The 27,628-nt window shown below is 48.2% G+C and overlaps 2 protein-coding genes across 7 annotated transcripts; both read right to left on the bottom strand.

The window, feature by feature from the left end:
- Nucleotides 1-582: 582 nt before the first annotated feature.
- On the bottom strand, nt 583-15,135 carry pdzrn4 (PDZ domain containing ring finger 4). Of its 4 annotated transcripts, none has more exons than XM_088288932.1 (10): nt 12,762-15,135; nt 12,491-12,677; nt 6,105-6,342; nt 5,926-6,028; nt 4,367-4,465; nt 4,111-4,173; nt 3,506-3,607; nt 3,329-3,436; nt 2,255-3,259; nt 583-2,186 (listed from the first exon to the last, which is right to left on the bottom strand). In XM_088288932.1, the coding sequence occupies exons 2-10, from the start codon at nt 12,654-12,656 to the stop codon at nt 1,614-1,616; spliced, it is 2,457 nt and encodes an 818-aa protein (XP_088145058.1). In that variant the 5' UTR covers nt 12,657-12,677; nt 12,762-15,135; the 3' UTR covers nt 583-1,613. The 4 variants fall into 4 exon arrangements, with proteins under 4 accessions (XP_088145058.1, XP_088145057.1, XP_088145059.1 ...); XM_088288933.1 differs by having other exon boundaries at nt 584-2,186; nt 6,105-6,328; nt 12,762-15,133; XM_088288931.1 differs by lacking the exon at nt 12,762-15,135 and having other exon boundaries at nt 6,105-6,304; nt 12,491-12,753.
- Nucleotides 15,136-19,962: 4,827 nt separating this feature from the next.
- Nucleotides 19,963-27,048, bottom strand: cntn1b (contactin 1b). Of its 3 annotated transcripts, none has more exons than XM_088282224.1 (24): nt 26,902-27,048; nt 26,009-26,064; nt 25,883-25,918; nt 25,670-25,796; nt 24,841-25,022; nt 24,678-24,773; nt 24,393-24,605; nt 24,190-24,289; nt 23,856-24,040; nt 23,658-23,782; nt 23,379-23,496; nt 23,167-23,317; nt 22,965-23,092; nt 22,686-22,858; nt 22,473-22,596; nt 22,235-22,402; nt 21,926-22,075; nt 21,732-21,802; nt 21,414-21,666; nt 21,047-21,168; nt 20,798-20,987; nt 20,589-20,710; nt 20,356-20,512; nt 19,963-20,285 (listed from the first exon to the last, which is right to left on the bottom strand). In XM_088282224.1, exons 2-24 carry the CDS (start codon nt 26,061-26,063, stop codon nt 20,209-20,211), a joined length of 3,123 nt encoding a protein of 1,040 aa, XP_088138350.1. In that variant the 5' UTR covers nt 26,064; nt 26,902-27,048; the 3' UTR covers nt 19,963-20,208. The 3 variants fall into 3 exon arrangements, with proteins under 3 accessions (XP_088138350.1, XP_088138357.1, XP_088138365.1); XM_088282231.1 differs by having other exon boundaries at nt 26,009-26,068; nt 26,902-27,034; XM_088282239.1 differs by lacking the exons at nt 25,670-25,796; nt 25,883-25,918; nt 26,009-26,064 and having other exon boundaries at nt 26,902-27,031.
- Nucleotides 27,049-27,628: the final 580 nt, after the last annotated feature.

Raw genomic sequence — 27,628 nt, 5'->3', positions numbered from 1 at the left:
CATTTCCCTAAAGGGACACAAAAATCGAAAAAAGGCAAAGTGTCACCCGCTCCAGAGTTCCCAAAGTGGCCGCTCGCCGCTTCAAAGGCGTTCTTAGATTAAAAGCGCGCCGGGTTGCTACAATTTTCAACGGCGGCGTCATCCTGCCTACTTGGCTGCTGGAATATGAATGAGGCACATCCTGGAGAATATTTCGCATAGTTCACAAATTTATATCGACACTAGGATAAAAATTGGAATAACTGGCGCTAATCTCACTGGGATTAATCTATCAAAAATGGACACGATTGATAACAGTTGTCCTGTTGTCCTTGGATGATGCACATGCACGGAGGCAGGCTGTGGGGGGGGGTTTACCTGATTTAATGTGATGCATAAAGACGCCACTCTGATGTGTCTCATTAATTCCTCAGCTCAGCGGGCTGCGGACGGACGCGGCAGATTGACAGGGAGATGAGGAGACTTCCCCGGCGTCTTGCAAGTGCTTTGAAATGGAAGTAGAGTTTAGCGAGTATGCCTCCAAGCTCTAAACGGAAACCCAGCCCCCCCCTTCTTTATAGACAAGCAGTCAGCCTTCCCACAATGCATGAATCTTGCAAACTGCAGTGACATGATTATGCCTCGTCAAGCTCAGAAACATCATAAAAAAAAATAAATAAATAAAATACTCCTTTGAGATCCAGCGAGCAATAACACGGAAATCGGCAGACGTCAGTCAGGACGGCGCCGGCGAGGTCATAACAACCCAGGTGCTGCCGTTCCCATTTTACGCTCCCGTGTGTTCAATTAGCAATCATCATGCGCGCTAATCACCTTCAAATAGGCTTGCTTCTGCTTTACGGCGCAGCTGATTGCACGGCATTGATCACAAATGAAATGCACAAATGGGAGAACTCAGATGAGAGCGACGACCCAAAGCCAAACAGCAGGCCCGAAAATAAAAAGGAAGACGCTTCAACGTTGCTTTCACAATGCGTAGGGAGAATTATTCAAGAAAGACATCCAGAGGATACCAGAAAATGTGAGTGTTATTTAAAAAAAAAAAAAAAGTCTCGATGAAAGACAAAAATGGAGTCCAGAACAAACAAACAAAAAAAAAAAACAATCTAAAACATTTTTTTCCACTTAATGAAAGAGTCAAAGCCAAATTTCGTAGTGGTAAAGCTACAAAAGGAGACCTTTATTGACATCTTTAAATGTTTTGTCGGTGAGCCACGTAATCATAAATTAAGAATTATAATTTACAATAAATAAGAGTAACCGATATAAATATGAGTGTCGAACATTAATTTAAGCGTCTGCTCAAAAGCTCCTCGGTGGCATTCTTGAGGTAAAACCTCAAAATTAAATTAAATGAAGTTTTTTTTTTTTCTTGCATTGGCATCCCCAATATATTAATTCCGGGACAATCCGCCGTGGTGTACAATCAATTCTTTTGGTCATCCATTTACAACAACCTATTTACATCAAATTGACATCGAGTGTAAAAAAAAAAGTTCATAGAAAACGTTCGGCCGCGAGATTACAAATCGTGAAAAATATCTCATTGCAAAAAAGTGTTCAAGTGAAGGAATGCTACACGTCGCTGACTTGACGAGCGCCGTAAACGACTCCTACACGGTTGTAACCGACAAGAAGGCGTTATGGACTTTGGAGTCGTCCGGGACTCGAGCCCCGTGGCTCATCAGCTCCTGGATGGTCATCCAGTTGTCAAGAATCTTTTTGTTGCGCTTCTTCATCATCTTCTTGTGACTGAGCTCCAGGATGTTGATCTCCTTGTGGCCCTCGGCCCCGCTGGCCACGCCCTCCTTCAGACACTCAAAGCGACTCTTCTGCATGAACTCCCGCCTCTTGCGCTGCTCCCTCGCTCGCGCCAGCTGCTGCTTCCTCTCCTCCTTGCTCCAGTAGCGACCCATCTTCATCTCGCTGATGGCGTCGTCGTCCGTGGTCATGCCGCCGCTGCGCTCCTCTCGGATGCGGAGCGCGCGCTCCCTCAGGATGCGGTCGCGAGCCGGCCTCCGGGCCACGTAGCGGGAGCCGTCGGATCGCACTTTCACCTTCCACTCCAGACGCGGCTCGCCAGAGCGAGCGTTTCGGTTCAACGGGTCCCGGCAGACGCTCAGGAGACTCAGCTGACTCTGGGAATACTCCAAGGACGAGTGCTGTTGAAGCAGCTGCATGTAGCTCTGGAAAACCGGACGACAACGTCAACGCAGGGACAATACTTTTGAATTAGAAATGACCTCATACCGACCTGAAGTTGCCGGGATCTGAGCGAGCCGTGGTAAGGGCTGGTTTGGTATGAGGCAAACGGCGGTTTTCTTTTGGGATCTTTGGTTTTGCCCTTTTTCTCGAACCGCTCATCGTCCGCGGGCAGCGCCGGGTCGGACTCGGATCGAGAGGGGTTACTCTGGTCCGGGCTGCTGGAGAAAACGGCGCAAGGATCGGCTAGTGCAATTGGTTCTGGTGACCCCTGAGACTCGGGAATAGGGATGGGGCTGGAGGACTTTGACGAGGCCATTTGGAGGTTCTTCTGGTTGGCGACGCTGATGCGTCCCTGCAGGGAATGCTCGGGAGATCGCTCCCGACCCAGCGGAGCGGACCGCGTACTCCCCGCTGTGTTGTAGGCACTGGAGCTGTCTTTTTCTCGGGTCTTATCGTTTTGAGGGTGTTCGTGGATGTCGGCCAGCCTGCCATGGCTTTTGAGCCTCCGACCTGGAGAAGAAGCCGGTGACGTCGAGGTATCCGTCTGCTGGGCCTGACGCAGTTGATGGGCCTGCATGATGTTCTGACACTCCAGCTCGATGCTGCGCAGTTCTTCGTTTAACATCCTCAGCTCTTGGTCCACCCCTTCACCTTCCTCGGCGCTATCTCCGTCACCTCCTGCCTGTTCGGTGAGGCTGCACTCGATACTGTGTCGAATGGAGTACACCCCGCACTCCACGCCCTTCCGGATTTGACACTTGACTTCCAGAAGTTGCTGGAAGTGATTCTCAAGAGCCAAGAGTCCACTCCCACCGTTGTGGATGCTCACTACCCCTTCACACCCTTGGCCTTTAGTCTTGTGGGAGTCCGCTGATAGTACATGTGGATTCTGGGCTCGCCATTGGTCCCTCAAACACTGAGCCGGACTCCTCCCGTAGAGACTGGCCAACAACGGTTGGTGCTCGGGACTATCTGTACTGCAGCAAAACCCGCTGTCTTTGTCTTGGCCGTTGGAGGAACAGGTAGCGGTGTCCGTTGTTCTCTCCTCTTGAGCCTGTGGATAAAGATTTGCCTGGTAGCCATTTGGGATTTCCTCGTCAAAGCTCGAGTTACTCATTCTCACCTCGTCTTGACTGAGGTGGCGATCCGTCTTCTCCACTTCCAGGATCTCCATCTTCAGTTTCTTCACCAGTTCCTCTTGGACTTCGTCAAGCCACACGTCATGCTCCAACTGCAAACCAAACATCACCTTCAGAAGCAAGCAACCATGACATGTGAAGTTGAGTCCCGTGGTGCGTACCTGCGTCTCTGGCCTTGTCACCAGCAGGACGATACTCGTTGCGTTTTCTCCCGACAGCAAGGAAACGGCCTTCTCTCGATCCTGCACCGCGTGGCCATTTATCTGCACCGGACAACATGCCCATAAAATTCAGTTTTGCACGGTTGTCCACCGAGCATTTCTGCGCTCGAGAACACTTCCGGCTATCGCGGTCTAGATCTCGAAGCGTGTTCCACCACACGTTGAGCAAGCGCACCGTCCAACCTCTTTAGTCTTCACTCGCCACACAATTAACTCTTCTTTGACAGGCGGCGTTCATCTTTTCTCCTCAAGAGTAATGCGGCTGCCGTAAGGAGATAATGGGGCCGCGGCGACAGAGCACCGTGCAGGCTACGATCTTTCATCGCAAACACAAACACCACGCCGAGAGGATTATGAGCTGAAATGTGGGTGGGGGTTTTGTGATTGTCTTTTTGCTGGTCTTTGTTTGTTCGCGACAGGGACAGTCGTGTTCACTCCACAATCGGAGGGATAGTAAATTCAGTTTCTACTCTCCCGGGATGCGAGGGCCACAGGACACCAAGCTCCAAAAGGTTTTGTCAAATGTAGACTTCAACAAAACTTACTTGTAGAATACGATCCCCGTTCTTAATGCGCCCGTCTCTTGCTGCTAAGCTGTTTGGCTCCACCTGCGCAAAAAAACCCAAAAGAACCAGACGTGTTTTATTGAAGCAATGACGCGTTGGAACCGGACAATCATTTGAACAAAGAATATCTGGTGGCAGTCAACAAAAGTCGACAGGCAGCATCGCGTGCTTGAACGCCGCTCATCTTCGGCGCCGGCGTGCAGCAGCTCCAGCTCATCATCGGACGGGCTGGTACCTGGCTGACATAAATGGTGGCGTCGTCCTCCTCATCCGTCCGGTAGCACAAGGTTAGGCCAAGCTTCTCTCGAGTGTTCTGCTTGCATAACTCCACCTCCTGTTGGACAATCACAATTGGTTGTTGGAGCGGCTCGTGCAAAAAATGGACTGGAGGCTCACTCAGACGCGATGAGGTCGAATTTGGATCAGGACAGCCGCGACGTGGAAACTCATTTCCTGAACCAACAATTGAAATGAGCGGCTTTGCGATCGTCATTTACGTCGAGCGCCAAAGATGGCATTTAGCCGCCGATACGACGTCTGAATGTTACTCAGCGAGCGCAACGCCTGCAACATCTGCTCGCCACGTTTCTGCCTAATTGCCACCTAACATTTCGATTATGTCGAATTGAAAAGAAATGATTGCTGCATCTAATGCTCGTCGTTGATGGAATGCAAAAGCCCGCGGCACATGGATCGAGTTTTGACTTTGCAACAAGGTGACGTTTCATTAGTTGATTTTTTTTTGTACAGCGTCTACTCCAAATTTTACCGTGATTGTTTAATTTCTAAGCGTTAAAAATAATTCAGCGTTATTTGTTGTATTTCCTCCTTGGGCTGGAGTGTGCGTCTTGCCCACTTGGGGGCAGAAGACGACAGATACAAATGGACTGCATTGGAGACTCAGCTCGTCTCTCAAACTTCTCAGTGCAGCAATAAGGTTACTCGAATATACGCCTTTGAGGATTGTCACATTATTTGTCTATTCTCCGTACATTTTTAGACAATGTCCTCTTAAAAAGTACCATGAGCTACTTTTTGTGCGCTTCTATATTTTCCTCTCCCGGTTCAAGCAATCGTGTCAATTTGTGAGCATTCTGGTCTCATGTTGCTGACTTGCGTGAATTATCAGCAATTTGTCAATCAGCAGCAACTCCAGGGACCGTGCTGTGTCATTCGTCCAATCAGAAAGCCCTCCAGGTTTGAGTTTCGACTCGCCTGGCGGGCGGCGGTGCTCGCCGGCTGCCGTGCTGACCTTGTTGTGATTGGACAGAGCCTCTCGTCCGCATCGCGCAGCAAGTGAGGCCTCAGCTGGCAGCGAGGGAGCCCTAATGACCCACAATGGCGTTCGCCCAACCAGGAAGTGCCCATTAAACTGACGGCGGCTCGTCACTGTCACAGACAATCACCAACAGGTCCGCCGCCATCCATTTGTTAGCGCACACACACACACACACACGCACACATTGTGCACGTGTTCTCGTCTGCTCATTAAAGTACAAGTTGCAGTCGTTGACATTGTGTGGAGCAGCCAACCAAGCAATTGGCAATCGGATGTTGCATTGCTCAAATCCAAAATGGGCTCGAATGCTTGCCAAACGTCATTCTTCATTTGATTTAAACAAGCAAGGTCATGAAGTCCAAATCCAAGAAAACAAAACCAGGCAACTAAATACACAATCATGTGCTGATGCGGCGCTGGCAAAGCCATGAAATATGCTGCTAATTGACTTTTGGGGATTTTCTGGGATCTTTTTTCACGAATCACTGACAAATTAAAAAAGCATGCGGTCGTACCTCATAAACATAATCCCCAGTCCGCTCGATTTCAGCCGGCATATTGGACAGGTACTCGGGACATTCGTAGAACTCGTGTTCCATCGTGTGGATAGAATGACAGCTGGAAAGACAAAAAAAAAAAGCGCAATGAAAGCAAATCTTGGTTGTTCAAAACAAACGGGAGACGTCGCTCGCACCTGTCCGACAAAAGGAAGGGGCAGACGTCCGGCACGGGCGGCGTCACCGGTCGCAGTTTGGCCAGCGCCATGATGTGCTCGAAGGTGATGTCCGTTTGCGTACACACGTCGGCCACGCACGCCTCCTCCTCCTCCGACGGAACGCCTCGGTGCCGGGCGACGACCTGCACGGCCTCCGCCGCCGTCTCATCCGGCTCCACCTTGGAGAAGTCACGCCTGTTCACCTGCCGCGACAACACTTTACTACAATTGTTTTTTTGCTTTTTTTTTTATTCAAGCACCTGAAATACGAGACCACAGGAGTGGCCGTTTTTATTCGATTCCATCTCATATAAATCGACTTTATTCACCTTGCCGGCTAATTAAGCACCGCGAGACTATTAGAGAACTAAGAACAATAATTTCCGAGTGTATTTTATGATTCCCTCTTAGATTTGAAAAGGAATAACGCGCTCATCGCAGACACGACGAGCCGTTGGAGGCCGCGGGCTATTCATCAAACAGTTTGCGAGCTTCTAATTGAAGTCATCGTCCGCCACGAGAGCTTCCAAGCGCGGCGTCGCCTGAAATTGCCCTTCAAAGTCGTGGGGTGAAGGTCGGCCCGAAGCCGTCAATATGCTCCGCGGAAAATCTGTCACTGGCTTTTATCTTTTTTTTTAATTCAAACGGGGACGACTGAAGATAAGAGATGGCGTTTTATTTGTGGAGATAAGAGCATGATGCAGAACCGATCAGATGGGAAGTCATCGTCCGGACATTCGTCATACCCGACATGCTCTCCCGACGGACGCCGCATTAACGGCGCCGGTGTAACCGAAACGCCTCAGGACAATCAGCTTGTGGCTATTCAACGTCCTCCTGGCCCAATCGGCCGACGTCGACTCCAAGACGAGCGCCATTGTTATTCCAGTCGGAGAAATTGGAATATTGTGACAAGAGAAGGAAGCGCAGGTGGCGGGCGGCGAGCGCAATCTGCAGCAATCCGCTTTGAGGCCACCGCAGCCGCCATAAATGTCTCATTTCAATAATAAAAGTGGAAGCGGGATTGGAGCGACAGGCGCCGGCGAATCGCGTTGACCCTTCGCCTCGCGACGTCGTTGATGCTGGAAGACGTTTTTGGAATCGAAAATAACTTTGAAACCAGGGGCAACATTTGAGGGCAGGCAAAATACATCCTACATCAGCTCACTCCTTCAAACATGAGGAATGAGGGGAAACATAAAAATGGCACGAGGGTTGTCGTCCTTTTCATTTCGGCAAAGCACCCATTCATCAAAGTGACAAAACTGAGTTGACGGGAGACAATTAGCGCAACATGCAAATGAAATGGAGAGCAGGCGGCAAAATCAAGATGGCCGCTCGCCGACGTCGACTGAAGAGTTTAGCCGTCATCGCCGATGCAAAAAGTCGGCTCAAGTGCCATCGAGGGTCCTTCGGCGTTTTGCAGACGCGAGCTCGCGCACAAAAACAGCCAATTAGTTGGGCGTCAAGTCGACGCGCCGTCGCGAAAGACGGATTAACTCAACGAAAGCCTTGCTCTCTTCAAAAGAAATATTATTTTTTTGTTTCGCCGCACATTCCTCGGCCGGCTGTAGCGTCCTTCAACTGGTCGCGCTGAGTTCAAGTCCCTCGCTCGCGTCCACGTAAGCACGCGTGCTTTTGGGTTCAATGAGGGCAGTTTACCAGAAACAGTTTTTGGTGCTCAACGCCGAGAAGCGGTGGAAGCAATCAGCAATAAAAAAGAATATCGAAAATAAAATCGTAAAATGTGATATTACGGCCATAAATCACTAAATAAATGCACGTAATATAAAATAAATGAAGCCGCACGCGGAAGAACGTCAACATGCTAATCAATAACTTGTTTTCTCAGCAACGCCGGCTTTTATTCCCTTTAAATGGAACTTTTTTTATTTTCTTCTCAGACGGAAATTCGTCTCTTTGCGCGCACACACATTTGTGACGCAAGCGTGTGTCTTTGCACTTTTTCATTTCCTGCTCTCTTCCATATGCAAAACACGCTCGTTCTCCTTTGGTATCGCTGCTCCGTTTTCTTCATCGGACCGCCTCAACCCGACTGCTCAAGTATTCTCATTCGGATTCTGCTGCAATCCAATCCACAGAGCGCAAAGTGACAAATCAAACGGCGCGTCAAATGACAAATTCGCTGTCTGCGTTTGAACAAACAAGCTGAGCAAGGCGGCCGACATGCGCAAGACTTTCCGCCACCTCAACATCCTGCCAAGACGAGAACAATTAGGCAGCATGTTGCCACCGCTCTAATTAGCCTGCTTTTGTCTCGAGGCGGAGGATCGCATGGAATCAACTATTTGTGCATTTCCGCACACGCGAGACAATAGAGAGAGCGTCCCTCCCTCCAACAGTCACTGAGGTCAAATTGGGCCGCTGGGGGTCACCGGTCGGAGCCCCATCGACGGTCCAGATGGCCCAGTTCACAAGGAGGCTATCGGAGGTGATGCGCTTCTATAACTCGCGACGTTTCGTCAACTCCAAATGGCTGCCAGAGTTCGAAATCAGCACAAATGAGGATTCATAATTGAAAAGTTAAAAAAAATAAATAAAAAAATGGCGGTAACGGGGCATCCTTTTAAGTCGGCGCTTCACTCTATTTGTGTTAATCAATAATCGAAAAGTCCCCAAAAGACAAAAAGCACTTTTACAGTGTAAAGGAGCTTCAATTCACAAACAAAGCAAGCGCACAAAAAAATAAAGAAAGAAATGAACCGAAAAAAAAAAAAACGGGGAAGATGGGCTTTGATTATCTTCTAAGTAATTTAATTCAGATTTGGGCTGAAGGCAAAAAAAAGCATTTGCATAAAACATTTGGAAAATGAATTGGTTTCCTCGAGAGCCACCCCAAAAACCTAAAAAAAAAATAAATAAATCAAAGATTCATGCAGTGGCTCTTTGCATAAAATTATAATTTTTTTGCCTTCAAAAAAAGCCCCCGAGTGTGAACTTCATATTTTTCAAACTTTGTCAATGAATTTCAAAGTACTGAATGTTTATGCTAACTGGAACGCGTAGCTCATTAGCATTATTCATAACATGAAGTTTGCCCTTTGGTGGAGAGAAAAAAAATGGAAAAACCGCAGCAGAAAAAAAGAACAAGAAATGAAATGAAATTGGATAAAATTGGACTTTCCTCTTAGTAAGTTTGTGATTAGTAATCAGAACTTTTTTAATCCCCCCCCCCCCCAAAAAAGGCCCATTAGTTGTGATTGAGCCTAATTATTTGCATGCAAATATGTTGACGCATCCGAGGCGCGCAAATGGGAAGACAAAAAGCATCCGCAGAGACGTTTGGGCATCATTTGGACAGCGGCACACAATCGTGTTCGAGTTCCCCCGACACCCCCCCCCCCCCCCTCAACACCCCCGCCTGCCGCATGTAATCAAAGCCGCGAGCACACAGATGCGTTTGTGCTATTCTATCCGTAACCGGACTCGCCGGCAGCCTCCGAGCGGTCCTAATCGACTTCCAAACTCGGCTTAGTTAAGTGGCAACTCAACACCGGCCTGCTGTTGGGAATCCAACACTGGCGGGCACATTCTTTTCAATTTGACAGCTGCTGACTCAGGATTATTTTAATTGACGAATCATACAAACAAAAATAAATTTAAAAAATGTGATCGGTAACGAAAGGCAAGTTGAAGACGCTTGGACGCAGCCTGCAGAGGTGAGCAGACGGCGTGTTCTTGGCTTACTCTGATTCAATGAGTTTACTTTGCTAGAAAATGAAATCAAATCGTCCTTTGTGGCCTAAGTGAATGAATAAGTGCTGGAGAGAGTGAAAGGCGTGCAGAGGCACAAAGTTGAAACGGGGGCCTGCCGACTGATAAGAAAGGACAGAATGCTTTTTAGGAAGAATGGAAGCTTTCCTGCCTCCTCCTCTAAGCGCTCGCTCGCTCGTCTCCTATCCTATCATCTCCACCAGGCTAATTGGCCGAAGCTGATAAGTCTCCTCATCACGCATAAAGACCGGAGGCGACATTTTTACACAGTCGTAAAAGTAAAGCAGAGAATGTGCCATAAACACGCATCTTGGTTGTGTGTCGACCTCTGAAATGTGTGTGCGTGCATCTTTTGGCTTTGTCTGGAGGGGAGGAGGGAACGCGTGTGTGTGTGTGTGTGTGTGTGTGTTGCGTCTACCCCCAGACAAGCTTTCATTCCGGTCTTATCAGAGCCAGCACAGTCGTCGTTGGCGGTTTGCCTTTTGCCTGTTTGACCCCTCGCAAACAAGTCAATGAAATGAAAGTGTATGACATCTAAGAAAAAAAAATAAAGCGATCGATTTTTCTTTCCTGACATGCCGTCCCACAGCCGAGCGTGTTTGCATCCGAGGAAGGAAAGCGAGCCACTTGTCAAGTGCAATTACGCTCACGTGTGGAAAAGGTCCACTCGCTGACCTGCGAAGGCCGGCAGCAACACTTGTTACGCTCCGACAAGAAGATCAAATTGAAAAAAATAAAAAATAATAAGGTGGCCCTCTTCGAGGTTTTTGTTCAAACAGCAAAGAGACGGAAAGACGGCGGATGACGTCACGGCTCAGGTTTGAGGAGGACATATGGAGCGGCCGGCTGCAGAGGGTCTGCGTGTAAATCCCCCACGGTGCCGTCTAACAGGCCGGGCATGTGGCTGAGCATCTGGCCCCGGCGGGCGCAACCGCGACGCAGTCGCTGACCCGATAGCACAACACACACTCGGCACCAACAACAAGATGATTATTGATATTGTCTTGCACTATCAGTTCGACGTACGGAAAGAAACCCCACGACGGCACAGGCTACACTGCTCTGCTTTTTGGACTTTTAGGGTAACGGAAAGTTAGCACTAGCATCGTGGTACAGAAAAGGGCACAAAAAAAAAAAATCAAATATTTATCTGTTATTGTCAGATTTGTATCACGCGCAAGTGATGCAGTTCACCACCACAGCCAACAGATGGCACTGTGGTGAAAACAAACAAAAACAAAAAAAATCATTACACCATACGGCAAAAAAAAATAAATCATCGACATTCCATTTTGAAAATCAATAAAAGAGCAGAAAGTGAACGACTTGCATCCATTTTCGCTCCAATCATCCCCAAAGCTTTCATCTCTGATTCCAAGCAGGCGGTATCCGTGGAAACACAAACTGTAGCAAAAAAAAAAACGCAAAGTGGGGGAACGACAGGGAGCGAGTCGGGCTGCACGAGGAGAACACTTGAGAAATGTGCAACGATGAAAGGGAAAAGCGACAAGGGGGGGGGTTGCCGGGAGATCTCGCACTCCCTCGTCAGCCGCCAGTTTGAGGACAAAGTTGCGCTGTGACACACTTCTCGCTCACGCAAACTCAACTCTCGTTTCGTTTTCTCCTCTTTCTGGCCTCTGGCGGCAATTGTGGACACACCGCCGATACAATCTGGGAGAGTGATTATAAAAATTTAGAATGGGGACTGCTCAAAGCCTCAGATGTCACACTCCAAACCACCAGGGGGCAGCATAGCACCGGAGAGTGAACAGAGCGCAAGCTTCTGCCGCCTACGTTTGTTCGAATGACTTGAAAACTTGAAATGGAAAATGGCTTTTCATCTAAAAGAGAATCGAACAGAACCGTTCTTCGCAGGCGGCCTCTACAAGTACGCAAAAGAATCGCTGAATCAATAATGCAAATAAAAAGAGATTTTTTTTCTCTATTCCCTAAATAAACGTGCTGATGTCCAACATCTACATAGCGAGTAGCTCCATATTTTGCGCAATGGCCCGACAACTCATTCTTGCTTGCTATTTCTGATTTGGAGCTCGGTTTGGTTCGACACGAACATGCTGCTCATCCTCATGACGTCGTCTCCAAGTGTGTGCACAGCTCGACACTAAATGATGAATGAACGGCCCGCCGATATTCGACTTGCTACACTCAGCACCTGACCAGATTGCCACGATTGCTGGGGAAAAAAATTAATCCATGAAAATACGACCGTGAGATTCACACTTTACAGGCACTTGCTTTCTAATCAACATGTCCAAACGTTGTGAAACAGAATTTTCTGTCCATGCTGACAACGTGTTTGAAGGCTTTAAAAAGAAAAAAAAAAAGAAAAGCGCATCTTCTGTCTTTCTGAGAAGCATATTAAAACGTGCCCCAAAGGTCAAAACTCTCACGAGACGTCAGTACAAAAGGAGTGAAGTTCAAGATGCAATCAAACGTTAGCCGACAGTTCTTGGGAAAGTTCGACAATTCACAGCTTGGGAGTTTGACTTTTGACTCGATGATGGATTTCTACCAGGATGAAGCGAAGAGTTGGCCAAAGATTACACTTTGATTTCTCCCTCTCTTATTTCCTTGCTCTTTCTCCGTTTTGCGTTGCGCCATCCTCTCACCTGTGCAATCTCGTAGAGCAGCTTGTAGTGCTCCTCCCGCTTCTGCAAGGTGCACAAATTGCAGCCCATCGTGGTTGCCAGGGAGACGGCGCGCCGTCCGTCCGAGTGAGATGCGCGCGCGCCTGAGCTCCCCCCGCGCTCCTGCTCCTCGGCTCCCCTCTCGCATCCCTCAGAGGATCTCCCCACTCTGTGCAAACACACACACGCACACACACGCATGACTTGGCCGCCTTGGTGGCGTGCGCGTCCCTCACAGGATGAGTGAAAGCACCTTGTTTCCTCCTCCTGCTCCTCGTCGGCCGCCTCTTGCAGTGTGCGAGCTCACCCTCGCATGCACGCACACTTTTGGCTGAGGCGGACACACCCCCTCCCGTGGCAGGCTGCCTCCACAACATGCTGCGGGTGAGCTTCCTGCTCATTGGCTGGGAGGGAAGCAGGGGTGTGTGTGTGTGTGTGTGTGTGTGTCGTGCAGCATGTCAGCATGCTGGCGTTGGTGTGCAGGTGTGTTTGCAAAGACGCCACGCGAGGTCTTTGTTAAGCCTTAACAAGTGTCTTGCTGTTTAAGCGAGCGCGCAAGTGGATTTGGCGTGCAAATCAATGGCCGCCTCATTCAATCACACGCGAGAGCCGCCATAGATTTGCAGTCACCAAAGTGATGCCGCCTGGACACTTTGACAAGGGCACCGGAAGAAACACAGACGACGATCGATTGGCTTCAAATGAGCTTGCAGCCCAACTGGCCCCACGGCACTCAACACTTGGGATGGAAGAAAAAAAAGAAATAAAATGACACCATTCCTGCAATGGCGGTTTTGTTTTTATGGATCCGGATGAAATATAAATGAGGTTGCGGTGATTCCGTGACATCTGTAGGTCATTCCCTTTTAATTTGCTCAGTAAAGATCTTGTGCTAAAGTGAGCAGGCTAGCGCAATCTTTGAGGAAATCAAGTAAAGATGCTGCAAAAATATGCATGCTGGAATGCAGACGAGGTCAAAATCTTTGTTCCGCTCGCTTTTTAGTCCGCCATGTCATGTGGACCCACAGGCGACAAAACCGAGTGAGGCAACGACGTACGAGATGACGCCAAAGACGATCGAGCTAGCATGCTAGCCGGCGCGCTAACGAGTTTACTGACAAATGTTTCAGATGACAACAACTTCTACAACGAAGTTAATTGGACGACACGAAAGCCGGTTCAGTTTTTTTGTTTTTTAAGACAAATAATTAGTGTGATTATTAATTCTACGAACTACACAGAATTCCAAGTGACCGTCTCTGTGCATAAAAAAAAGACCAATCAAGCACAAAAAAAAAAAAAGAGCTGAGGCGTGTAACGTTTTCCCTCCCACAAAGTTTGTTGATGACGAGTGATGGTGGTCACAAAAGGGGAAAATGAAAGCACCGGCCCCGCACTTTATGGAGGTAACAAGGCCAGCCCGGGTCACGCTGATTTATGTCGACCACCAAATAGAATTAGGGAACTCCCCGTTAGCCAGAGTGCCGCGTGACCAATAGCTGTCACGGTCAAGAAGACGAGGCGGCCGGCGCACATGCGTCATCTTGCTTATCACCGCTCACGCACGCGGCTACAAGGACCATAGTGGGGCAGTCAAGGGCGTCCGAGCGACAACCCCCGAGATAACACTTAACCCTCCTCGCCCGTCGCCGCTCACTTTCGGATGAGGTCACCGCCTGATGTCCAAGAAAAAAAAAAAGAAAAAAAAAGACCTCACCAGCTCATGAATTGCCCTCCCCTTCCTTTTCAATTCGTTATCTTGGTAGCAAACCCGATCGACAAGTTGCGAACATCCGCTCCAGCCCGGCTAATTCTCGCCGGAGGAATCGTAAAAAACGCTCGCGCGGTGGCATTTCATCAGAAGGTGAAATCATCATCGCGCTCATTTATGAGCCGCGCCATCCATTTTTATTGTTCATATTGCCCTCTTCCTATCACGTCTCCTTCAAATTTATCGTCTTAGACTCTTGTAAAACTTGAAAGCGCAAAAGTGTTGAAGGTCTGCGGCGGGAACGTTCAAACGCACTCGCTCAAAAAGCGAAACGACAAGAGCTCGCCGCGAGGTCGACGTGTCGCACTTGACGCAAAACGGGATCGAAGTCAAGCGCAAAGAGCGACGGCGTCCTTGGGGACTTTTCAAGTTGCCGTCCTCTAAACGCAAAGTTAACAAGACAAAACCTCAACGTAATTCAATTAAGTGTCGCGCTCGCTGCCGAGCTGACGGCGTGAGAAGAGCCCGAAGGCGCCTCGCTCACGGCTCTCACTGGCGGGACGACATCCATTATTTACCACGCTGAGCCGCTCATCTGACCAACGACACAAAAAGACGCGACGCGCCTCACAAAGCGCCAGACGGGAATTGGTGCAAAGTCTCTTTTTGCCATTGTCGTTCCCGCCTCGCTAATTGGCTTTCAACTTTTAATTATGGACGAATGCTGAGATGCAATCGTCACAATGGTCACATTCAGGAAAAAAAATTCATTAGTGAATTAAAGAAACAAAAGACAAGCAAGACAATGCAAGGAGATTGCATTGAGCAAGTTCACATTCACAGGATTTTTTTTTTTTTGCTTCCGAAAGTGGCAGTCGGGCAAAAATCATTCATCGGTGAATGCCGAGCGAGTGCCCGTTTCAAGACAAGACGCGCTCGATTGTCTGAGCAAGCCAGACTGCAGAAAATGTCCACGTTTGAGGAGCGGCGTCACCCGACACCCTTTTGGGGGGCCGCCTCAGTTCCGCTTCACGATGCGACACGGCAGACGTGAAACTTGGAACGCTCCGTGGCGGACTTTGCTTCGTTCCTAATCACGGTGCAAGGACGTCTAAAAGCGGCGCACTGCCACTTGAGCGCAAACATGCGCCTCCGCGCCACTGACGAGAGATTGTTTGGGGAAATTTGATTTTTCCGAGGTGCTTCGACTTCGACTTGCGCTCACACCTGAAGCATTTTTGTATTCTTGACGCTTAAAGCAGCTGCAGCATCCAATTGAGTTCAACGTCCACAGATGCGACGTTGCGGCTTCTCTCGGTGAGTGTCGAGATGCGGTCAGGGTTGCGCCGCACAAGTCCATTGGAAAGACATTGGGGGCGGGGCTTAGGAGGGGGCGAGAGTGGGGCGGGGGTTGATTTCCATCTCTGTGAGGCCATCATCCGGTGCTTGAGATGAGCTCAAGAAGGCCAAGCCAGCTGTTCCTCCATTGTCCACGTGCTTAACTGGATTACTGGGGCATAAGGCCAACGCGCACGTGCACGTGCACACGCGCGCGCACGGCCACTCTGGGACTCACTTTGACACAAAGCGTTACGCTCAAACTTCAAAAGCAGATCGTCCCTCTCGGATTTCTTGATGTGGACGAGACGCCACTCGGGAGAGACTTTCAGACCAAACGAATCAATCCTAAGAGACGATCCAATTTGAAACGCGAGATTTCTCTCATTTTCCTTGCAAATGTTCATCATCCCGGCCGTGAATTCATTACGGTCTTAATCTGGCACGCTCCAGTCGGCGATAAAGACGGCACAGAACGGGCGCCGGGGTCAGAGGGCGTACGTCGGATTAGTTTTACGTCGCTGAACTCTGAGCATTGTCGTCTCACTTCTTGGTTGCAGCTGCCGGGTTCCTCTTCTTGCTCCTTGCGCCGGAGATAAGAACGAGCCCTTTTGTGTTTGCAGCAACACAAATAAGCAAGCAAGAGCAGAGTCAAAAGCAGTTTTTTTTTTAAACAAATCACCCGTCAAGACACTCGACAGTCTCGTGCAAACAATAAGGCGAGAGTGCACGTAAACGAGGAAACATTGATTGTGGGCCCTTTGCGACCTGCAGTCGATACGTTTTGTTCAACACCTCCACTAAAAAGTAGAATCTATATTTTCAGCAACGTCACGGTTACAAATGTCCTCCCAAATTAAAAAACGGTTGCAAAGTAATACTTTTCAAATCAATGTTGCCACTTTAGTGATTGATCACTCGATCGGGTGTGCGAGGCTCAAGACTTCCTGCTGGGCCCAATCTGCAGCCAAAGTGGCTCAGAAAAACTTTTACTGTTCCCTTGATGGCTATGAGAGACAAAAAACAAGAGTGAGAGCGGAAAGAGAGCTGAATGTGTAAAAGTGAGCATTTGCAACATGGCAAAAATGACAAAGCCGACTTTTCTCTGACTGTGAAATTTGCATTTTGCTGGATTCTAAAATCTTTTGATCTACGCCGGCCCCCTCACGGCTGATTTGGAACAAGATGACCCGGCAGGTCAAAAGAATACGTTGACGCCGCTAACGCGAGTGAGTGCGAAAGACGCTTGCCGACCTAAACCAGCTCGCTCAAGCTCAAACTTGCTTATCGTCGAATTGCATTTTTATTTTGATTGCCAATTTACATTTGGAAAAAAAATGTTTATGACACCCCTGAAATGCACGTTGAAGAGACTCGCGTCTGTCAGACAGGACTGGACTGGACTCGCCATCCACAGCCGCCGTGCCGTTGCTTTTAATCAAATCACTCTTAGCGGGCGGATTTTTTTTTTTCTTTTTTGGGGGACATATGTCGCCATGGCAACCCTGAGATGTGACAGAGGGGCTCTACGAGGAGATCTGTCAGTGAAATAGCGCACATACGCCGGAGACGTGCTCTAATCATGTGTGAAGCCACACACACTGAAAAAGACACTTCATTAGGTACACCTCTCCTCTCCTGCGAATTGCAATTATTTCCTTCTAAAAGAAAGGAAAGCATTGCTGAAAAGGTGCCAGTAATGCGACGCACAGTACAGATGATCTACCTCCTTGTCTCTTTGCACCCGACATGCTCTCAAGTGACGCGATTAACAAAGTAAAAATGACAAATAAATGTATTAAAACATTGTCGTGTTGCTCCAACTTTGTGTTTGTCTTGCAAATGGTACGAAAATAATGACATGACTCCTCCATTTCATGTTTCCCATTTTGACGCCACGTAATCTACTTTGCTGCTGCGAACATGCCAGCCCACTAGGGGGCGCAATCAGCCTCAGCGACCCTGCAACAACATACCTCGCATGTCACCAAAATAAAAAGCAAAGTCACTAAAATAAAGCGTACAACGCGGCTCATGTATGAACATCTGCAGAGAGTGACTCCTCCCGTGAGGCAAATGCACATCCTTCCGCCAATAATAAATAATGGTCGGGTGCAATTCTACCCGGCGCCGCTTCCTAATTTAGATTTACGATCGTTGGCTGGAAGCCTTTGTTGGCTTTTCAGTGAGTGTCACAGGTCATAAAGCTGGCGTGGCAAGGTCAAATGAAGCATGAGGTCACAACACATTAGGTACACCTGCGCCCTGGGATGACATTCCACACAAAAACTAAGCTCAATTTGGCAGCGTTAGAAGATTTCAATGAAAGAGAAAAATAAACCGGATTATTTGGCCTGATTTTATGCTCGGGATTTACGCGTCAAACTTACAGCTTTTACTAGGCAAATAAAAAATGGTGGCAGGACATTTATGAGGCCGCATAGATTTTGGTTAATGTATCCATCGGCGTGAAATGCCGAGCGCCTCCCTCCGAGCAAACGTGGCCACACAAACGCACACGCACAAAGATGGACGATGGCGAGCTTCTCCACAAGGGAGATTTTTTTTTTCCCCGCTTGTATGTTTCAGATCAAACTAAATATGACACTAAGATAACCCAATAAATGTTTTTTTAAACGGTGAAGAGGAGAGAATTTTTTTTTAAAAAATGAAGTTATTTCATAAAGGAGGTGAAAAAGTCAATTTCCATAAAAGTCTCGGGCACTTATCGTTTGTAAAGTTGATTCACTGCAAAGGTCAAAGCAATTCCTCAAGGAAGCCTCCTTTTGGATTCTCCATCTTTGACATTTATCACCTAAGAAAATATTCACTCTCCGAGGAGATTCTTGGCTTCTGGTGATGTCTGACAGTATGAGGCCAAAGCTTCCGACCTCTGACCTCATCCTAACGTGTAACCGAGTGACGCTCAAGTGGTCAACAAAGGAACTTTCATTTGTCGTCCCTTAATGATGATTCATCGGAAGGAACAACACAAATCAATAAATAGATTTATCGAAAGCTGCAGACCGACACAGCTTACGTGATAAAACTATATTCTGCACAAATACGATTGTACAGCCTCAGACGAGCCGAAAATATCCAAATATCGTCAAACACACTTCAAAGAATTGCAAAATTCGAAAACTTAAATTCTTACCTTGTTTTCTTGTCTTCGTGAAGTCGAGGCCATCCTCGTGTTGGAATGGCAAACAAAAAAAACCTGAAAATTACAGCAAGTGACAAAATGGCCGCCGGAGAGGCGGATAAAAACCGCGTGCATTTTACTGCTTAACTCGTATCCCGCAAACGTAATATTCATCAGATTGCCGTGTTTAGTCTCAGGCACTTGCAGAACAGAATCTTGGAAAGAAAATTTGGGGGTTGACTAAATCAGAATCAGGCAACAAATACAAGAAAATAAAACATTAAAAAATACAACCAACTGTAGATGAATTAAAATGAGAAGTGAATTAAAACGCAGCAAGCAAAGGAGAAAATGTGTCCCCGAAAGGTGTCCTTGAGGGAGCGTTAATCCCTCATGTATATATTCTCCACATTAGGGATGACTTTGGCAACGAAACGACTTCTTTTAACCATCCAGTCAAGCATATCGAAGACTCAAACATTTGGTTGACTGGCAACATTTCTTTCCCAATGGCAACCTCAGTTTTGCAGGTTAAAGCTTTTTTTTTTTTTTTTTTTTAATACTACGGGGAGAGGACGTTAAAAAAAAAGTGCAAAGTTGGTCTTTTGCGAGCATTAGCATTTTTCACTTATGCAGCATTATTTGATGCTTTGAGCTGGAAAGAGTCATTAAAAATGCATCTGTGTCAAGTTAGGCGATAAAACATTAAGTGGCCACTTTGACCCCTATTTGTAGAAAAGCATTAAAAGGGATCATCTTTACAACCTTAACATGCACAAAGCTGCGTGCTGATCAATTACTCGTATGGAGCCTCAACAACAAGACTTAAAAGTGGCATTAATCCTTCCAATGGAAGAAAGCAAAAGGCATATTTTAAATCATTAAAAAAAAAATAGGGGTGGGGCGGCCATCGGGAATTTCGGCTGGATTATTTTCAGACCAGTCAAGGCCATTACATCCACCAGTAGCCATAAATAGTGAAAAATTGCAACTCGCAAGTGCAGTCTACGTAACTATGGCGCCATCTGCTGTTGAAAACTAAATATCACGTGTCAGTTTATTTATTGTGTGAAGAATACACGCAATTTATAACCTCTAAATGGAAATAAAATGTTGATTTAGGAGCGGAAAATTCAGATTTATTTCCCCGACATAAAAAAAAATAAAATTAAATAAGATGTGTGATGTTTTCAATGGATAAAAACTGTTTTTTTTTATCTTGACATGTAAAAAAAAATGTTGAATCAAACATCGCAGAGATTGGTGGAGAACTATTTTAATAAATACTGGACGAGTGAGTGGGACAATGTCCTCTGCCATCGCAGTCGCTATTTCACAGCTCTTTACATACAATCTGACTGCTTATTAGAGTGCTTCTCATAAATAAGAAATATTGCGACTTTACTTTATACATTGACTCCAAACAAGTAAAAGCTTTTTTTTTTTTTTAAACCTGAAAGAAAAATCACTACTCAGGTGAAGTGTGCAAGAGGAAAGCAACATAAACTACAATCCCATAACGCAGAGCGCCAGCAACACTGCGGAAGCCAGACTTAGCGTGGGCGTGGTCATGGAGGCCTTACCTGAAGAGAAGCGGAGCTTATGTGAAACAGGCCGCCACATTGAAATGGCTTGTCGCGACCGAAGTCTTACCCAGAAGTTTAATGGTCCTGACGGGACCGTCGCCTCCCTCGTAGCGTCCGCGGACCATGAGCTCGTAGTCGCCAAACTGCGGCATGGGGAAGTCCATGAAGTGCCAACCTGTGACGTAGACCTTCCCGTAGATGTAGCCTGTCTTCCGGAACATCACCTGAAACGTAGGTGGGATTTTGAAATCTCGCTCCCAGCCCCGTTTCAAACGTTTCTTCTGGCATCAATAATCTCACCTTGTAATAGAGCGGGAAGGACACGTTCCCAAACCAGTCGTACGTGACGTGATCCCACCACACGTACAGCCATTTTCCAGTCCAGGAGATGAAGCGCCACATCCTGGGAGGCTCCGCTGGCGCTGCGCAGAAAGACGTCGAGACATTTACAGCGGGTGAGCGCCAGTTTTTGGCTCACGCGTCTTCTCAAATGTTGTCGGTGGTCTTACGTGGTCTTTTGGTGAACATCTCGCAGTGCTCGCCAGGCGGGCCGAGGCCTGCTCCGTTAAAAGCGCGGACTTCGATGAGGTAATGCGAGTCAGGAAGCATGTTCTCCAGTCTGGTTTGGTTTGCCGTGGCGTTCACAAATATGCGATTGGCTCCCGGCTCCGTGTCGTCGTACTTTCGCCAGTATTTCACCTGACATGGAATACAAGTCAGGAAGCGGGTCGTCCTGAGCTATTTGGTCAAGGGTCTACCTGATAGCCCTCGATGTACTGCTGCAGGCCCGTTCCCGTGTCCACCACCGGGAGCCACCACACCAGAGCTTCAGTGGACGACACTGGGCGAGCGTAGACATCTGTCGGAGGCTCCGTGGGTACTGAAGAACACGGAAAGCCATTGAGGGGTACGCAGGGTAGGATGAGAAGACAATGCTTGGAAATGTCTCTCCTGCATGGAGTCACTGGGCTCAAAATGTGACGTGGGGAGTTCCTCAAAGGTCAGTACTTGGACCCCTTTGTTCAGCCGGTAAAGTATACGCTACCCTTGGGTTCAATGTTGGTGTGATGATTGATTTGAATCTGATTCTCAGAACCTCTCGAACAACACCGGGAGTATTCTTACCATCTCGAGGGTAGTAGATGACCTTGGTGAGGCTGTACGGGCCGTCTCCCTTCACGTTGAAGGTCTTGATTTTCACCTGGAACTCCCGCACTTGGAAGTCCTCGTCGCCGGGGAGGAAGAAGGAGTCCTTGTGGACGTAGCGCCTGGTTTCCGGGTCGGAGATGGTCTCGTACCACCAGTCGTACCCGTCGTGAGGCTTGAAGGCCACGATGTAGCCAAACTTCTTGCCGTAGAAATACCACGGCTGCACAGGCTGTGGGAGGTCAACGTGGTGAGAGAAGTTCTAAAAGTCCCTTTGCTAAAATGTCGTTCGTTTACCGTCCACGTGATGATTATCTCGCCATTCCGACCGCCGTAGCCTTCCACGTCTGTGGGAGAGACCACCGGTGCTAGGAGGGAAAAACATTTTGGTCATTTAATAGACGAATGTCAATTCCCTGCCTTGAGCGAGGTCAAGAAATAACCACAAAGAAGGAATCGAATTGACCGTCAGCAATGAGCACGCTGCTTACGTGCGTCCCAAGTTTTGATTTTGAGCGAGGGAATGCTGGCCTCTCCCGATCCGTACTCGTTGGTGGCAATGATCCGGAACTGATACTCCATCCAGGGATACAAGTCTGTGACGTCGGCCCGCTCCACGGTGCCGTCGAGGAAGGTCGGCGCTGAAAGACGCTCGTTAGTTTCCACTTTTTCACATTTCACTATTAAATGTTACTCCAGCTCGGCATTCTTTGTGTATTACGCGAGTATTATACTGCCACCTGGTGGCCAAGTTGTGCACTTCGAATTAAATGTGACTATTTTTGCTATTTGATGCATACACGTGCTGGCGTTCCTCCAGTCGTCCTCATGCAGAGACCAGAAGTGCCGGGTCTGAATGGTGTAGTACAGAACGGGACTGTTGTGTTCGGCTCCTTTCGTCCACAGCAGCTTCACCCACGTGTCGCCGATGTCCTCCACACGAATGACACCGGGAGGCCCCGGGACACCTGCAACAGACGCATGTCATGTCTGGTCTTTCTGTTCTTTGCGCTCGGGATGAAAAGAAACTGGACGGACCGACGACTTTTAGGTCGGCGTAGGCCGTGTCGCTGTCCACGACGGTCTGGGCCGTGCACGTGTAGCGGCCCTCGTGCCAGATCTGCGCATTCTTGATGCGCAGGTTCCCGCTGCCTTCCTGGCTCTTTGGCAGCAGCCACAGAAAAAAAAGAAAGTTTCTGTTTAGGAATAGTCCTCTCTCACGTATAGACGACCATCAAAGGAAGATGCTACCATGACGCGCTCAAAGTGTTGCCACTCGGCGTCAAAGTCGATGACCCTGAAGTCGATGGCCCAGATGAAGGCGATATCCAGCATGGCGTCATAGGAGGCCGAGCAGGCCAGGACCACCTCGTCGCCCACCTTCACCTCCGTGTCTTCGGGGGGCACCGTGATGCTGGTCGCCTCTGGGCAACAACAACAAACTTGATTCTTTCAAAATTACTCGACACAAATAATACACTCACTTTTTCTTTTTCTCATGATTCCGCTAATGTATCTCTAGTAACTGACCCGTGATGGTGAGATAACCGGAGCTGTTGGCCTTCCCTCTGTCGTTCTCAGCAAAACATGTATAGAAACCTTCGTCGTTTTTGGTGGCATTCAAGATCTCCAGAGTGCCGTCAAACATGATGGCGATGCTGCCAAAGCAAAAGTCGGGTTTAGCGGAGATGAGACGAGCACAGTCGCGAAAGCCGCGACCGGCGCCACCCACCGGGAATTGTTGAAAAGCAGCTCTTTGCCCTTGCTCCAAGTGAAACGAGGGCGGGGGGCCGCTCGAGGTTTACACTCGATCAGCACGCGGCCGTCTCGTGCTCCGAGGAGCTGCTTCTTCAGGGGATTGAACTCAAACGTCGGCGCACAGGCTGGAGGGAAGACGTGGAAAGGTCACTCCGGCTGCGGTACAAAGGCGACTCTGCGACTCACCGATCACTCGCAGCTCGGCGTTGGCGTATTTGATGCCCCAGGGGTTCTCGGCGATGCACTGGTACATCCCGGAGTCGCCAAACGTCAGGCTGGAAAACTTAAGCTCGCCTTTTCCTGACTGGCAAAACCAAAACAAGAACAAAACTAAACCAGAAACATGAGCCTTTTTGCCAGTCAGTCCCCCGCCCTCGTCCCGCGATCTCGGGACCATGACCCTCCGGCCTTCTTGATGAAATTGCCGGACCGATATTATTCTACGACCTTCTTTGCGATGCTCACCATGTAGCCATCTTTGTACCAGCGGATGAACGGGAAAGGCTTCCCTGACGCAACACAGCGCATGGTGTGCTCGGAGCCAATGTCCATCTGCGTGTTGTTGATGGTCTCGGCCCACTCCGGAGCAGCTGGACACCAAAAACGGGATTGAGTTCAACGCATTGTGCGGAATCGCAGCGCCGGGATGGCGGGGACGCTCACATTCCACGTAGAGCCAGGCCTTGTGCCAGTCCTTCCCTTTGGTGTTGATGGCCTCGCACTCGTACGCTCCCACGTCTTCGTACTGGACGTTGTAGAGGTGCAGCGCCGCGCCCGATTCGCTGATCTCGTGGTTGGCAGGCAAGTCCGTGGCGTCCACTTTCCTCCAAACAATGTGAGGGATGGGACTGCCGTGAAAAAAAAACCCAAATCAGATCAGATTCTTTGAGGGGAAGCCAAGGGATCGTTGAGTCCTCGTTGCTTCTCCGTCCATGATTTTCAAAATTTCGCAATAAAAAGGACTGAGAAGCATTTTCGGAATTTGAATCAGACGTACTTCCCCAGAGCAAAGCATTCCAGAGTGATGTTGGAAGCCAGCAGGGCTGTTGTGTCTGGGAACTTCACCCGGATGTCTGCTGGGTATTTTCTTTCTTCACCTGAAGCACAAAAACAAGTTTTGAAAGGGACATATGGAAATGCACACGATTTAAGTGCCATCAGTCTTGACTCGGGACTTTCATCAAATATGTGTCGACTCACCATCGTCTGGCGGCAACGGGATGAGGGGGATGAACTTGGAGAAGACGCTTTTCCCCAGGACGGGGCTGGAGACGAAGCACGAGTAGTTCCCGGCATCCTGAGCTTCCACTTTGGAGATGTGCAGGTTGCCGGTCCTCTGCGAGACGAAACGGCGGCGGTCCATGTTGAGGAACACGGGGAACTCGTTGAAGATCCATCGGTAAGACACCTCCTCTGAGGGAAGGAAGCAGACAAGTTTGCCGGAGAAGCCCAGCGGAGGACCAGATGTTGAGGCCGGGAACACACCTGGCCATGCTTTGGGAGGGGCACACAGCAGAACCGCCCCCTGGCCTTCTTTTACAGTCACCGGCTCTCTCTCCTCTTGAGGAAACTCCTCGAGAACTTCAACACAGAAAAAGTCCACTCATGTATGACGGGAAAATCTTTCTATGGTTTTGCCGGTTCTCACATCCAAACTTGACGCGGGCCTCCTTGCTGATGAGCGTGCCGTAGATGTTATGAGCCACGCAGATGTACGTGCCGGCGTGCTTCTTCTGCCTCGGGTTGCTGATGACCAAGTTGCCCCCCACCAGGCTGTAGTGCTCATCTGGTTGCTCCATCAGTTTGATCTCCCAATTGTCACGGCGCCACCTAGCAGGCGGACACCACATAACGTCTGCGTGAGTCACCCATCCAAACATTTTCCATTTTGTTCGAAGGTTTAAGGCGAGCGGGAGCATATCCCTGCTGACTTTGGGCTGAGCAATGATGGTCCACCCTTGATTGGTCCACAGCCAATCACCGGGGGCACATTTGCATATATATTGTTTCCTGTGTGGCATATCAATTTGCACATCATCTCCATAAAAATGGAATGAGGTGCCACGCTTTCTTGCTGCAAGCTGTAGAAGATTCGGAAAATAAAAGCGGTCCAAGAATGGAACCTTGAGGCACGCCAGACCTGCAAAGGACTCAAATTTTAAGCTTGTGTCATCCACAGTTCTCACCCAGACAGTCACAGGCAGACTTGGCAATGCCACATGTTCCCCTTAAAGCCCCGCCTCTTAAAGGCGCATGCATGTACGCAGATGCAGACACAGCACTATACATTTTTTGCTTGCTAATTTTGGACCAGGCAAACTCCTCACTGAGAGGACAGAGCCGAGATTCCAACCCTGAACTTCAGAGCTGTCAAAAAGACATGCTAGCCGCCAGCCCGCTACCTTAGCTAATCAGGCCCAAGCAATAAATTAGTAGTCCAAAATGTAATTAATATGCATTAAACACCGTTGGACGACCTGTATAAGGCTGGCGGGTTGGCCCGGGCCCTGCAGTTCATGGAGATCCTCCCATCGGGGGAGTCTTCGGTATAGACCACATCCACCGGCTCCTCTTCAAATATTGGCCCGTAGCCAGTCGCCTCCTCTGAATATGACACAACAACAACCATCGTGACAAAGATACAAAAACAACGATGGAAAACAATTTTTTTTTCCCTTCCAACAACTTACCCCCAAATATTCTTGGCTCCCCGAACAGGATCGCCGCTGACAAGAAAAGTGTCCCATGTTCATAAATGACATGACATCATTTTAGTCATAACAATTATACGATATATCATATGCACGTATACTCACATGTGATGGGGGCCGAGGAGACGAGAGCCAGCAGCAAGAAGGCAGTGGAAGCCATCCTGACTCGGATCCAAACGAAACAATGTCAATAAATCGGCAAAATTGCAAAAGCACATAACAGATGATGTGATTAGAACGCGTCCGGTGGCTGGATTTGGGTTCACTGTGTCACGTGATGTTCTTGCACTGCACGGAAGCTCCCCACTTAGCACAATGCAGTGATGACTCAACAGAAACAAGTTGCACTTGACCGCCCTCCTGCTGCAGACATGCCCCTCATCTCTCCTCTCACACCCTGGGATGCCATTCTAAGATTCGTCTGCCTTATTTCCAAAGACAAACGCAACAAAAAGCAGCCTGACGTCATCATCACAATTGATGCTTTGTAATCCGGTCACAGATCCTCTTTGGACAGAGCACCGCAAATTTAGGTCACTGCATGAATTAGAAAAAAAAAAAAAGATGAGGATGAGGATGATGACATCTAAACAAGGCTCCGACCTATCGAGGATCTAAAGGAGGAGTAATCCCTTTTGTGCATTCAATGTCAAGCTCAGTTGTTTTTCTGCACCATGCAAACGTGCCCTTCCATTAAAATCACGCATTCGAAAATATTCATTTTTAGGAATTTTTTCCACAGTCTGCGGACATGCGAAGCTTTTATGCTGACACTTTTTGGGGGGAGGGGGTGGAGGACGGGTCGCAGTCTACCTCTTTAAAAATTGAAGAAAAAAAAGTAAGAAAGTGCGCACCCCAACGACGCCTGCACCAGCTGCTCTGCATTGCGGTAATCCGGTCCCACCAGCACCAGCTGCACTTGCACGCTGTCCTCAGCCCACAAAAACGCAAAAAAAAAATCACAAACATGCACGAAGACACGAAAACAGCCGTCTTACCTTTTTCTTTTTTCTTATTTTTTAATGAGGTGTATGAAATATGAACGTGTCGTCGGGCCTGGCACACCTGCAGCCGTCGCGCATTGTCCCGCGCGCGCAGACACACACGCACACGCACACGCACACAAGCCCCGTCCAGAGCTAAAGGAACTTTTCCATTGGAGCAGAGGGCGAGGGCGACACGTGACCGCGGCTGGCCAATCGGAAAGCAGGGATGAGAGGGATGCTTAAGAGCTCAAAATAAGAATTTCTTGTTTGACATCGAGGGTGTGGAATTATATTAGAAAAACACATGCCTGGGCTACATAAAAAAGGCACATTTATCTTTGGAAAGGCTTTTTTATACTGTTAACAGAATCAGTGGACATGTCTAATCTCTGCCACAAAGTTAATTATTTAATACAAGGGCCCATCCTATTTATCATTAAAAAAAAAGGAACAAAAATTAATTTTCAGAATTTTTTTCCAAGAATGGCATACGTTTCACTTGTCATCGTAATCGCAGCAAGAAAAAACCCGGCAATTGAGAAAATAATTGCAGTGCTGTATATTTGATTGAAATTTTGCCATTTTTGAACATTTCTCAACGGCGGCACAAAAGCATAAACATTTAGAAATTTTTTGTTTTTATTTTTTTTTAAATATGTTCAATTAAAATGACAAATGGCCTTGGCGTCCCTAATATTTTGCTTATGCATTCAAAACACCTTTCAGCAAGCATAAACAA

This window comes from Idiotropiscis lumnitzeri, chromosome 2, assembly GCF_059441095.1.
Source record: "Idiotropiscis lumnitzeri isolate Australia: NSW breed Sydney's pygmy pipehorse chromosome 2, RoL_Ilum_1.0, whole genome shotgun sequence".
Lineage (NCBI taxonomy): Eukaryota > Metazoa > Chordata > Actinopteri > Syngnathiformes > Syngnathidae > Idiotropiscis > Idiotropiscis lumnitzeri.
Note: the sequence above shows the minus strand (reverse complement) of the source record. Positions and strands in the feature narration are given on the sequence as shown.

Excerpts from the sequence above, each read along its gene's own strand:
- pdzrn4 (XM_088288930.1), bottom strand. The coding sequence starts at position 12,709 with ATGCGTGTGTGTGCGTGTGTGTGTTTGCACAGAGTGGGGAGATCCTCT. Across the intron at positions 4,466-5,925 it reads CTGGGGATTATGTTTATGAG|GAGGTGGAGTTATGCAAGCA; the intron begins GTACGACCGCAT and ends ATTGTCCAACAG. Across the intron at positions 3,260-3,328 it reads GCCACCTCAGTCAAGACGAG|GCTCAAGAGGAGAGAACAAC; the intron begins GTGAGAATGAGT and ends CTTTATCCACAG.
- cntn1b (XM_088282224.1), bottom strand. The coding sequence starts at position 26,063 with ATGGCTTCCACTGCCTTCTTGCTGCTGGCTCTCGTCTCCTCGGCCCCC. Across the intron at positions 21,169-21,413 it reads CATCTACTACCCTCGAGATG|TACCCACGGAGCCTCCGACA; the intron begins GTAAGAATACTC and ends CGTGTTCTTCAG. Across the intron at positions 20,513-20,588 it reads CCTTCCCGCTCTATTACAAG|GTGATGTTCCGGAAGACAGG; the intron begins GTGAGATTATTG and ends CCTACGTTTCAG.